At 48.0% G+C, this 12419-nt stretch overlaps 1 protein-coding gene across 1 annotated transcript in view; it reads left to right on the forward strand.

Annotated features, from left to right (window-relative positions):
- CC2D2B (coiled-coil and C2 domain containing 2B) overlaps positions 1-12419 on the forward strand; it is a 112201-nt gene that overhangs the window by 35929 nt on the left and 63853 nt on the right. Inside the window, 1 exon segment of the mRNA XM_067552887.1 lies at positions 5929-6079. Coding sequence (XP_067408988.1) covers positions 5929-6079 — 151 coding nt within the window.

The following is a 12419-nucleotide window of genomic DNA, read 5'->3' on the forward strand; positions in this document are numbered from 1 at the left end:
TGGAACCTTCTCAGCGCTGGTTGGCTTTGCCTGCACCAAAGAAGCAGGAGAAAAAGTAGTGCTTAGAAAGGGGCCAGTCGCTGGCCACAAAGGCAGTCCCTGGAGGGACATTATTGATCCCGGTCGCCCAGTTATCAGTCGTTGTTCTCCTGTTGCCAGTGGTGTGGCACCGGACACAGGAATCCTGGCACTGTTCCCCGGTCCCCGTCGCCACATTATTTGCTATGCTATTGGCATTCCCCACCAGAGTAGCACCACTCCTGTGCAAACCAGCACCAACCTCGCTGCCCATGGCTCCATTCTCCGGGTCCGCACAGCAGCCAAGTGGAGGCACCGACCATTCTGCCGTGGCCCCTGAGTGAAGAACAATGATCCTTAGGGAGGGGAACCTAGTATTCATCCTCATTGGCACTGAATATCAGGAGCGCAGTTGGTAGGTGCAGGCCCTACAATAGCAGGTTGGCCCTAAGGTCACTGACCGGTCTAGTGGCCATATGCGGGGAATTCCCATAGCCCCAGGACCCTACTCATCAGTTTTCAGAGAGGCGGTCCACAGCACAGGTGGCCCCAGCAGAGGGCCAGGACTCGGCCTTTGACCCTGCACCAAGCCACAAGATCAAGCAACAGCAACAGCCCTCTCACAGGAGGAGGAAATGCCACCCCCTCCCCTGGCACTACAGTCATCCTCATCTCCTGATGAGGCGGTAGCTGGCACAGTCCCCTCAATCCCATTGGATGACTTTTGGGTCCACCAGGAACTTCTCAAAAGGCTGGCCTCCAGTTTGGGCTCGGAGGCTGAGGAGTTCGAAGAGCTCACGGGCAACCTCTTTCATGTACTGGCAAGGCCCATCAAAGAGGGCCAGAAAGAAATATTATGTCCTGGCCAAGGGATTTGAATACCTCTTCTCTCACCCTCCTTGGTGGTAGCGGCCCCTAATGGACAGGATAGGCAAGGTTAGACAAGCTCAAATCCAAAGAATAAGGACTCAGAGAAACTGGACTTGTTTGAAAGAAAAGTTTATTCCACAACCAGCCTTCAATTCAGGATCTCCAACCAGCAACCATTGTTAGGGAGATATCATTGTAACATCTGGGACTCCCTATCAAAATTTAAGGAACTGTTGCCGCACAAGTCCGGTCAGGAGTTTACCTACATCTTAGAAGAGGGCAAGGTCATAGCCCTGCAGAAGGCACTAGATGCAGCAGATTCAGCGGCAAGGTTGATGGCCCCTGCAGTGTCCATGCACAGATGTTCATGGCTGCAATCTTCAGGTCTGTCCCAGGAGGTGCAGCAGTCCTTCCAGGACCTTCCTTTTGAGGGCAACACCCTCTTCTCTGAACAGACTGACGTGAAGCTCCATGGCCTTAAAGATTCTAGGGCCACACTGCGCTCACTAGACCTTTATACATCACAGACCTCTAGGAGACAATTCTGACCTCCACCACAGCAGCATAGATTTCCAGGACCGCTATGGCTCCTATAGGAGAGAGACAGAGGCTTTCAGCGTCATTGTCTTGCTCCAACCTCCTCCGCAGCCCAGCCAGGCCCTTCGTGCCACCCAAGTGGGCAGTGACAGCCATTTTGAGGATGCACCCGAGAATGGTGCCCCAACCCCACTGCAGGATCCACCCCATCGTGTGACCTTTGAACCACGTGTCACCTTTCCTTCCTGCTTGGACCCAGATCACTTTGGACCATATGGTCCTCAATACCATAGTGTTTGACTACACTTGCAGTTTTCCTCGCTCACCCCCCGCCTCCCTTCCCTGTCCTCCTTCAAAGACCCTTCTCACAAGTAATTTCTCGTTTAGGAGGTTCATATCCTCCTGTGGGAGGGGGCTGTAGAGGTGGCCCCTCAGGATATGAAAGGAAATGTGTTTTACTCCCGGTATTTCCTTATTCCCAAAGCAAAGGGGGGGCCTCAGACATATCCGAGATCTGTGCCACCTCAACAAGTATCTCCAGAGGTTGAAGTTCTGCATGTTCTCCCTAGCCCCCATCATCTCTTCCTTGGATCCAGGGGACTGATATGCTGCCCTTGACTTAAAAGATGCATATTTCCTTATCTCAGTTTTTCCTGTCCACAGGAGATTCCTCCGGTTCATGGTGAACCAGTGCCATTATCAATTCATGGCTGTGCTCTTTGGACTTTCATCCTCCCCAAGGGTTTTCACAAAGTGCGGGATGATAGGAGCCGCTTATGAGAGGTCAAGGGGTTCAGATCTACCTTTACCTAGATAACTGGCTCGTCAAGGGCATGTTGCAAATGCAAGTCCAGTGCAGACTTGATCTAGTAATGGCCACCTGGCAACACCTAGGCCTGCTCATAAACGAGCAGAAGTCAACCTTATCCCCAGTCCAGCGGATAGAGTTTATAGGGACAGTCCTTGACTCCACACAAGTTAGGGCCTTCCTCCTGGAATCTCAGTTACAAGCCATATTAGAACTTATCAGGTACATTCGAGCCTACCCTTTCATGACTGCACAGACTTGTCTCAGACAGTTGGAGTATATGACAGCCTACATTTATGTGGTGCATCATACATGTCTAAGTCTCAGGCCTACAATCATGGCTGATCTCCGTATACGTCCCGAGCAGCCTGGACAGCGTACTCATAATTCCGCCACACGTCCTGTTATCCCTGAGCTGTTGGATGAACCCACACTACATGATGGAAAGCATACCCTTTGATGGGCTGTCCCCCTCATTGACACTGGTTTCTGATGCCTCAGACTTGGGATGGGGAGCACACATCAACAATCTCAGGACACACAGGATTTGGTCACCGGAAGACCGTGACCTCCACATAAATGTCAGAGAACTCAAGGCTATACACTGCCTGCCAACTGTTCCTTCCCTACATAGTGGGCAGGGTGGTCCAGATTCTAACGAACAACATCTCTGTGATGTTCTAAATCAACAAGCAAGGTAGAGCTCGTTTGTCAGCCCTGTGTCAGGAGGCTCCCCGCTTGTGGAACTTCGCCGTACAGAACAACTTTCATATCGTGACTTCTTGTCTCCCGGGCACCAAGAACACACTGGCAGATCTGCCCAGCAGGTCCTTCTTGTCTTGCCATGAGTGGTCACTCCACCCAAAGATTGCCAATATGATCTTCTGGAAGTGGGGAACTCCCAAGTGGACCTCTTCACATCCAGGTGAAACAAGAAGTGCCAACAGTTCTGCTCCATCTGCAGTTTCGATAAGGACTCTCTGTCTGACACCTTCCTTCTCCCGTGGACTGGAGCACTCATGTATGTCTTCCTGCCAATACCTCTGCTCCACAAGGTCCTGTTAAAGATCAAACACAACAAGGCAAATGTGATCCTAATAGCTCCTGTGTGGTCATGACAACACTGGTTCAGCATGCTACTGGAACTATTGACTTCACCCCCGCTGGAACTGCCACAATGGCCCAACTTCCTGTCCCAGAACCATGATTGTCTTCTGCACCCAGGTGTAGTGTCCTTACACCTGACGGCATGGCGGCTCAGTGGCTGAATTCTGACGAGCGGGCCTGCTCATCTCAGCTCCAGCATGTTCTAATGAGCAGCAGAAAGCCCTTCACCAGAGCAATTTATCTGGCCAAATGGAAGAGATTTTCCTGTTGGGCTCTGAGCCAGAAAATCTCACTTTACTTGGCTCCTATCCAGTCTATATTAGATTGTTTGTTGCACCTTAAACACCAAGGGCTAGCCCTCACATCGTCAAAGGTTCACCTGGTGGCAATTTTGGCCTTTCACCCACCAGTCCAAGGTAGATCAGTCTTTTCCCACGATATTATGATCAGATTCATTAAAGGCCTGGAGAGGCTTTATCCTCAAGTTAAGGATCCTATACTGACATGGGACCTAAACCTAGTTCTGTCAAGACTCACAAGTCTCCCCCCCCTCCCCCTTAGCTACCTGCTCCCTACTGCTCCTGTCCTGGAAGGTGGCCTTCCTAGTGGCAATTTCCTCAGCTCAAAGGGTCTCTCAGATCAGACCGCTCACTTTGGAACCACAATTCACGGTGTTTTACAAGGACAAGGTCAACTGTGACCTCACCCAGCTTTCTTACTGAAGATGGCGTCACAGTTTCACAATAACCAGGACATAATCCTTCCAGTGTTCTTCCTTAAACTGCACAGATCTAACGAGGAATGTAGATGGCATACCCTTGATGTTAGATGAGCCTGTGCCTTCTGTATTGAAAGGACTAAACCCTTCCACAAGACCACACAGCTTTTTTTTGCAGTGGCAGAAAGGATGAAAGGTCTGCTGGTTTCCTCCCAAAGGATCTCCTCTTGGTTAACTTCCTATATCAAGTTCTGTTACAAGCAGGCAAAGATGCCTCCGCCTGTTATCATTACTGCCCATTCTACCAGGGCGCAAGCTTCACTGGCAGCTTTCCTGGCACAGGTACCAATCCAAGACATCTGTAGAGCTGCTGCCTGGTCCTTGGACCATACCTTCATGTCCCATTACGCCATCATCCAGCAGTCCCGGGATGACACCAGCTTCAATAGGGCCATGCCTCAGACAGCACATCCATGAACTCTGGAACCACCTCCAAGGTATTGCTTGTCAGTCACCTAGCATGGAATTGACATGAACAAGCACTCGAAGAAAAGACAGTTACTGACCTTTTGTAACTTGTTCTTTGAGATATGTTGCTCATATCCATTCCATGACCTGCCCTCCATCCCCACTGTCGGAGTTGACGGCAAGAAGAACTTGAGAGGGTGCAGGGCTGGTGGCACTTCATACACCAGCACATGAGTGCAGGGCTCCAGAGGGTGCCAAAGCCGGCCCTACGGATACTGCTAAGGCAAAATGTTTCTGGTAGCTATGTACGGAGGCGCGCACACACCTACAATGGAATGGACATGAGCAACACATCTCGAAGAACAACAGTTACAAAAGGTCAGTAACTGGTTTTTTTTTAAAATGAGATTGCAACTTTGTCTGATAAAAGTAGCTGTGAAGAAGTATAATGCTTTGCAAAAGTCTAAGAACATTAAACTATATCAGTAAGGCCCATGTTAAATGGAAACAGAACTGGGTAACTAACAGATTTTTAAAAGGGCCAATACGAGGCTTGGTGTTATAAATAGATTAGTGAGTAAGAGGAATGAGATGATTTTATCTCTGTACACCATATTGGTGAGACTTATACTAGAATATTGCATTCAGTTCTGGAGTCTACATTTTTTAAAAGAAGTTGAAAAATTGGAGAGGGTTCAGGAAAGATCCACAAAAGTGATTTGAGGGCTGGGGAAAAAAAAGCTTTATAGTGAGATTCTTAAGGGCTCAATGTCTAAGTGCCTTCATGTGGAGAAAACACTGCATACTAAAGAGCTCTAATCTAAGCAGAGAAAGCCATAACAAGAACCAACAGCTGAAAGCTGAAGCCAGATGGAAATACAGATACAAAAACACTGGACCAAATTTTTTTAAATAGTTGTCCAAGTTACAAATACAAAATATGTGTACGTATATACAAACAGGCTATTGTTTGACAGGAACAATGGCCCAGTAGTTAAGGTGTTTGGGATTTGTGAGATCCAGGTTCAGTTCGCTCTGTTGCTATAGACTTACTGTGTGACCTTAGGTATGAGACAATTAATCTCTCTGTGCCTTTAGTTCTTACAGATGGGCATAATAGTACTTCACTATCTCACAGGATGTTAAGAGAACATCTATATTAAAAATTGTGAGATGCTTAAATACTGTAGAAATGGGGTCCAGATAAGTAATTAAGAAAGATGTTGCAAACAGATCCACTTTTTCATTACCAGTACATATTTTGTCTTTCTAAAATTATATTTATCCTCTATTTTGGGGTTTCTTCCCCCCTCCCTCCCTGCTTCTTTCAGAACCTCTTTACTGGAACTTGTTCTTTTTTGGCACATCTTTTTAACTGAAGCACAAATTGTTTTATTTTTAGATTTATGAATCAGCTAAAAGGACAAACTTATTGGCCAAAATATATTTACCTATTCCTGACAATACTATACTGCAAAGCAAAGGTGTATTGGAACAGGCAGAGTTTAGCTGTGACCAGCAAGTTAAACCCACAAATGGAGAAGTGGGAAGCAGTAAGTTATTTATATGTTTAACAAGATTTGAGGCTGGCTCAGTGGTCTGTTGGCAGCATAGTGCACTGCCAGACAAAGGTCTTAAGTACAAATTCTTTGAATGATGATTGAAGAAGAGTTGATAGTCTCCTCAAGGAGCAGTGTTTGGCCTCTTTACTCATGATATCTTAGACCAAACCCATGGTAGTATTTAGTATTTCTCAGAGCTATGTTAGAGTGAAAGTACTTTGCATTACTTTAACCCTGGGACCTACCTTTGAAATGTCCTTCCCCATAGCTCAGTCTGCAATAGGAAAGACACTTGGTGGTTCTTCCTCATTTGTTCTGGCAGGTAAGATGATGACCATTCACCATCTAGGATCTTCCTGCAGTTCAGAGCTTCCTTCTCTGCTTCTCCAGTTTGATTACTGCCTCACTGAGGGAAACACATAAGAAGTTTGACTTCTTTGAATAGTGTCTCTATGGGTGCTCCACTTCAGGTGCACATGCGCCTCTCGAGTTCTTGATCGGAGATTTTCCTTTAGCAGTGTCTGTTCAGCCTGCACATACATTTTATGAATCCTCGTGCCATGCAATGAGGCCAGATAGGGCTGCCTGGAGAACCATTCTCAGTTCCTTCTTAACAATCTCAGCTGAGATGATGCCTTAGCATGTCCACCTTGAGAATGCCTCATCTATCTCTTGTACAGTTTTCTATGGTTGTTGTGATTAAGTTAGTGTAGTTAGTTGTTAGTAGATTGTTTATAGTTAGTTAGTTAGATATAAGTAGTGAGATGATTGATTTGTTTACTTTCCCTCCTCTTGGGGAGTCTTATTCTCCTGGTAGAGCATGCCTGGCTCACGTCTCCTGTTGAGAGGCTGTACCTGTTAGTGACACCCATTCCAAGTGTGTCTGTTTAAGGGAGTCCCACATCTCCCAGAACTGCAATTTCTGCTTGATCCTCATATTGAGGGCAAGGAAGAATAGTGTGATTAAGCTGAGACTGTTGATGATGGAGTGCTCCCTTTGACCTGCTTCTGAGTCAGGTCTTGACAGATCAAGTTCCCCTTCAGCTTCAGTGCAGGTTTCCCCTAACCATGTTTACACTGCAGCACTAATTCGAATTAGCTTAATTCAACTTTCAGAAACCGATTTATAGAAATCGCAGCAGACTGTCCACACTATGACGTTTGTGCTGGTTTCTTGCGTCCCCACTGGCCAGCCTTAATTCGAATTACAAAGCAGTGCAATGTGGGTAGCTCTCCCACAGTGCTATCCCACGGTGCAACTAGCCACAATGGCTGTTGGGATGAGTGTCTTCGTTCCATGATGCAACGCTGCTTCCCCTACCCTGTCCCCCCCAAACAAACAGGAAAAGGATTTTCGTGCCGTTTTTTTACTCCTCCTGATCACCATTGCTGCAGAGACATGGAGCCAGCTGAACTCTGCACTGTAATTGTGAGCATGACAAATACATTGCAGCTTATCCTGGAGTACTTTAGAACTAGAGCAGGAATGCGAAGAAGATTGATCTATGCCTCCGTGATTGCCCTGCTACAAGACATCCAGCAGAACAATTCCAGATTGCTGCAGGCTGTAATATGTCATCTACAGTCCGTGGACTGCAGGTTCTGGTGCAGGGAAACAAGCACAGACTGCTGGGACCTTATCATTATGCAGCTGTGGGATGATGATCAGTGGCTGCAAAACTTTCGTATGTGGAAGGAAACTTTCCTCGAACTGTACTCGGAGCTGGCACCATCCTTGAAGCACATGAACACTCACTTGAGACAAGCTATGACGATGGAGAAGAGAGTCGCCATCACTCTCTGGAAGCTGGCAACTCTTGACTTTACCGCTCAGTTGGGAATCAATTTGGAGTTGGTAAATCTACAGTGGGAGCTGCCGTGATTCAAGTGTTCAGTGCCATCAATAGACTTCTGCTACGAAGAGTAGTAACTTTGGGAAATGTGCAGGACATAGTGGAGGGGTTTGCCACAATGGGCTTCCCAAACTGTGGGGGGCCATTGACGGGACGCACATCCCCATCTTAGTGCCAGCATACCTGGCGACCGAGTACATAAACCGCAAGGAGTACTTTTCCATGGTCCTGCAGGGGCTTGTGGATCACAGGGGTCGTTTCACAGACATCAATGTGGGGTGGTGTGGGAAGGTGCATGACGCTCGTGTATTTCGTAACTCGGGTCTGTTCTCTAAGATGCAGGTGGGCACTTTCTTCCCTGACCAAAAAATTCACATCGGGGGTGTGGAAATGCCCATAGTGATACTGGGGGATCCTGCTTACCCATTGTTCCCTTGGCTAATGAAGCCGTACATCGGTCACCTTGACAGTGACAAGAAGTGTTTTAGTAAGGGGTTAGGCAGTTGCAGAATGCTTGTAGAATGTGCCTTTGGTCGTTTAAAGGGTAGATGGAGGAGTCTTCTGAGTAGGCTGGACATGAGTGAGAAGAACGTCCCTTCTGTGATATCTGCTAGCTGTGTTCTTCACAATGTGTGTGAAGCCAAGGGGGAAAGGTTCCCCCAGGGTTGGGCTGTGGAGGCAGAAAGACTGGCTGCCAATTATGAGCAGCCACATGCCAGCACAACGCTGAAAGCTAACCATGGAGCGCTTTGCATTGGGGAGGCTTTGAAAACCAGGTTCTGCAATGAGATGCAGGAGTGATTTATGTTCCTGTATGTTGTTTGCCTTTCAGGCTCCCCCCACCTCTCTCTGTATATTGTTTGCCTTTTATTATTCCCTCCACCAACCCCCACCCCGGTATGTTGTTTGCCTTTAATAATCATCCCACCCCGCAACCCCATTCAATATCTGTGCCCGAGAATTCCCTCCTGAACTAGATATGCTTTAATAAAGAAACTTTGTGGAATGATGGAAACCTTTATTTTTTAACATTCGAGTCATGGGGGAAGTGGGGCGGGGGGGAGGGGAGGGTTCATTCACTGTCTCCAGGGGTAGGATGGTAGCTTGCTGGCCAGCACTCAGAGTGGCTGCCACAGCTTTCTGCTCGCCTCCACCGGGGTGGAGGTAAGCACGTAATGCATCCTGGACAATCTCCTCCGAGACCCATTGGGGGCTAGGGAGGGGGAAGGCAGCATTGCCATTGGTTGAGGAGCATTATTGAGGGGCTGCAGCGGGACTGTCCACGAAACGTCATAGAATGTCTGCCTGGTCCTGCATGAGTTGCAGCATCTCCTTTGTGGTGCTGCGATCATTGTCCTGCATTTGTCCCATGTTATGGGACAAGGTCAGCCACCTCGCTCTTTGCTCTGTCTCTGCGGCTGCTGAGGCATTCATGAGGTCCGCAAACATGTCATCTCTGCTTCCCCCCCCCCCCGCTCTCTAATCTGAGACAGTCTGTCAGTAGCACTTCTTAGGGTTGGTCCACTGTCAAGATATGTGTAGAATGAAAGATAAATAACCAGGGAGCCCCAGTTAGCATATTAAGAAACTGATACAAATGTTTTGATTTCAGTAATGAGCCCATGATAAAATGTATCCACATGTAGCATGGGGAGTTAACACTAAAAAAAAAAAAAAAAAAAAAAAAAAAAAAACCCACTAATTTCCATAATGAGCTGATGATACAATGTAGCAAATGATTTCCTATCTCTGCTTGCATTTAAAACACATTCACCGCCAGGGTAGGAGGGTGGTGAAATCTCAGACTGTTTTTCAAACCTTACAGACACAAACTCCGAAGGGCTTGCTGTGGTGGGGTAATCGCTGCTTGCATTTAAAACCCATTTACCGTGTGGTGAGTGGGGGGGATGCTGGCTGCCTTGCTTGCAGAGAAGAATCCTACAGTGGAGTGAGGGACGTGGCAGCCCTCCCCTGAAAACTTTTTTCAAGCAAGGGAGGGGTAACAGATTACATACATTAAATTTTCAATGTGATATCAACAGATAATAAATGTAGCATTTTTCAACATAAAAAAACTGAGCCCTGGGTAAGCATCCATGGCAGTGAATGAAACACGAGATCCCCCTCACCACCACCCCCCAAACAATGTGCAAGGACAGAAATGCTGATAAGAAGGAAAACTCACTAGATGTGCCTTCCATGGGATCATTTGTGCTGTCCTATGTGCTGGTGGACTGCTCGGAGGTCAGGAATAACTCCTGACTTTGTGGGAGAACGGACACCCCGCTCTCCTGCACCCTACTATCCACAGCTCCCTCTTCCTCGTCCATGGAGTCTTCCTCCTTGATCATGGACTGTGAGCTATTGGAGGTATCAATGGTGCAGGAAGGCACCATGGTGGGATCGCCACTGAAAATTGCATGCACCTCATCATAGAACCTGTATGTTTTGGGAGAGGAGCCAGAGCGGCTGTTAGCCTCCCTGGCTTTCTGATATGACTGGCGCAGCTCCTTGATTTTAACTCGGCACTGCTGAGCGTCCCTATGGTGTCCCTGGTCCAGCATGCCCTGTGATATCTTCCCATAAATGTCCAGATTTCTTTTGCTGGATCTGAGCTGAGCAAGAACTGACTCCTCTCCCCACAGCCCGATGAGGTCTAAGACCTCTGGTCGACTCCATGCTGGAGCACATTTGGGCTTTGCAGTAGCCATTATGAGAACAATGGAAAAGCTCTCTCCACGCTGGCAGCAAGCACAGGAAATAAAGATTCAAATCTTCCCGGGGCTGCTTGAGTGGAGGGGACTTTAAAATGGGGCATTCTGGGATAGCTTCTGGAGGTCAATTAATTCGAATTAAGTCCTATTGTGTCCACACTAACACTAATTCGAATTAACAAATTCGAATTAGGCGCTATGCCACTTGCAGAGGTGGTCTTATTAATTCGATTTTACAGGCACCTTAATTTGAATTAACAGTAGCCAGTGTAGACGTGGGAGTTATTAATTCGAATTAAGGGACTTTAAATCGACCTAAGCTGCCAGTGTAGACCAGCCCTAAGACAGGGAAGGCTATGGAAACTTCAGAGAAAGCTTTGAGGAAAAGGTGATCAGACTCTCATAAGGAGCTAGCTCCTAAAAGGTCCCTATCTCCTGCTAGATCCGCAGTCTCAGAAACCTTGACCTTTTGGCTCAATACCATAGAGGCAAAAGACAACGACTCCTGTACTGGTGGGGCTGGAAAGTTCTGGAGCTCTAAAGAGAAATACATCTCTGAAAGGGTCCTGCATGGGCGCCAGGTGTGTAAGGCCCGGGAAAGCTTACCATTCCCTAATAGCCAGGCGTAGCTCCATCCCCTCCTGCTGCATCCTGCTCACATGGTTCTGGCAGCGGAGGCCCTCTCTGCTGAAGCGGGTGGGCAGGAGCTGGAGTGCAGGCAGCTGGCAGTGGGGGCCAGCTGGTCAGCGAGGGAGCAGGGTGGGCTAGGGCACGGCGCAGGCTGGTGTGGCGGTGCTGTGCCCTGGGGCCAGCTGGGCCGTGTTGGCACTGTGGGGGCCCAGGGCTGGGTCTGGGGCTGGGCTGTGTCAGCGCTGCGGGGGCCGGGGCCTGCCAGGCTGTGTCAGCGCCACGGGGACCTGGGGTCAAGGCCAGCCAGGCTGTGTTGGCGCTGCAGGAGCCCCGGGGCCGGCCAGGCTGTGTCGGCGCTGTGGGGGCCGGGGCTCAGGCATGTGGCTGGGGGTGCTTTAGACCTTTTTGGATGGAAGTCCTATTTGTTCACAACCTTGCAATTTCAGATTGTGAACTTACAGCAATTAAGGCCAAATATAAATTTATAAACAATAATAGATTTATGGCCTTTATTGAATATCTGCCACAGGAACATAGGGAACAATTCTAGTTCATCATCTTGGAGGGCCAGTTTTTGGCTGGAGTCTCTCTTTAAGCGTCCTTGGATGCCATGGACACCACTGCCAGGTCCATCTCCACAATGGTAGTTATGTGCAAGGTGTCATGCCACCAACTCTCAGGGTTTCCAGGAGAGTTCCAGAACACTGTTGAGGAACTCCCCTTTGATAACTGAAAGCTATTCTCGGGGACTACAGATGAGTCCATGCATACAGTAAAGGACTGCAGGGCCGCTATTTCCATTTCTCTGTGCGTGCGTGTGTGCGTGCGTGCGCGCCTACGAATAAGAGGTCACAAATGATTCAGAAAATGTTTTCTGCTCAGCTCACTGGATTTCATAGCTCCACCAAACCTCCCAGGAAAAGAGAGACATTCTGTAGAAAAAAGGCTACTCACCCTCCTTCCGTTAATACCTAGTCATTTTGATGGGTTGATTGACAATTTGAATCCTTGTACATCTCTTGTTATACAGCCTTAACCATTTGCTGACTTCCCCCCTTTTGAAGACCGCCTTTTCCATTTCCATTTCCAGCATGCTTGGAGGTGGATCACAACAGATAAGTGCATGACAGAGTT

The sequence above is a fragment of the Emydura macquarii genome, unplaced genomic scaffold (assembly GCF_026122565.2).
Source record: "Emydura macquarii macquarii isolate MOO-44397 ecotype Brisbane River unplaced genomic scaffold, CSIRO-AGI_Emac_v2 contig_1390, whole genome shotgun sequence".
Classification (NCBI taxonomy): Eukaryota; Metazoa; Chordata; order Testudines; family Chelidae; genus Emydura; species Emydura macquarii.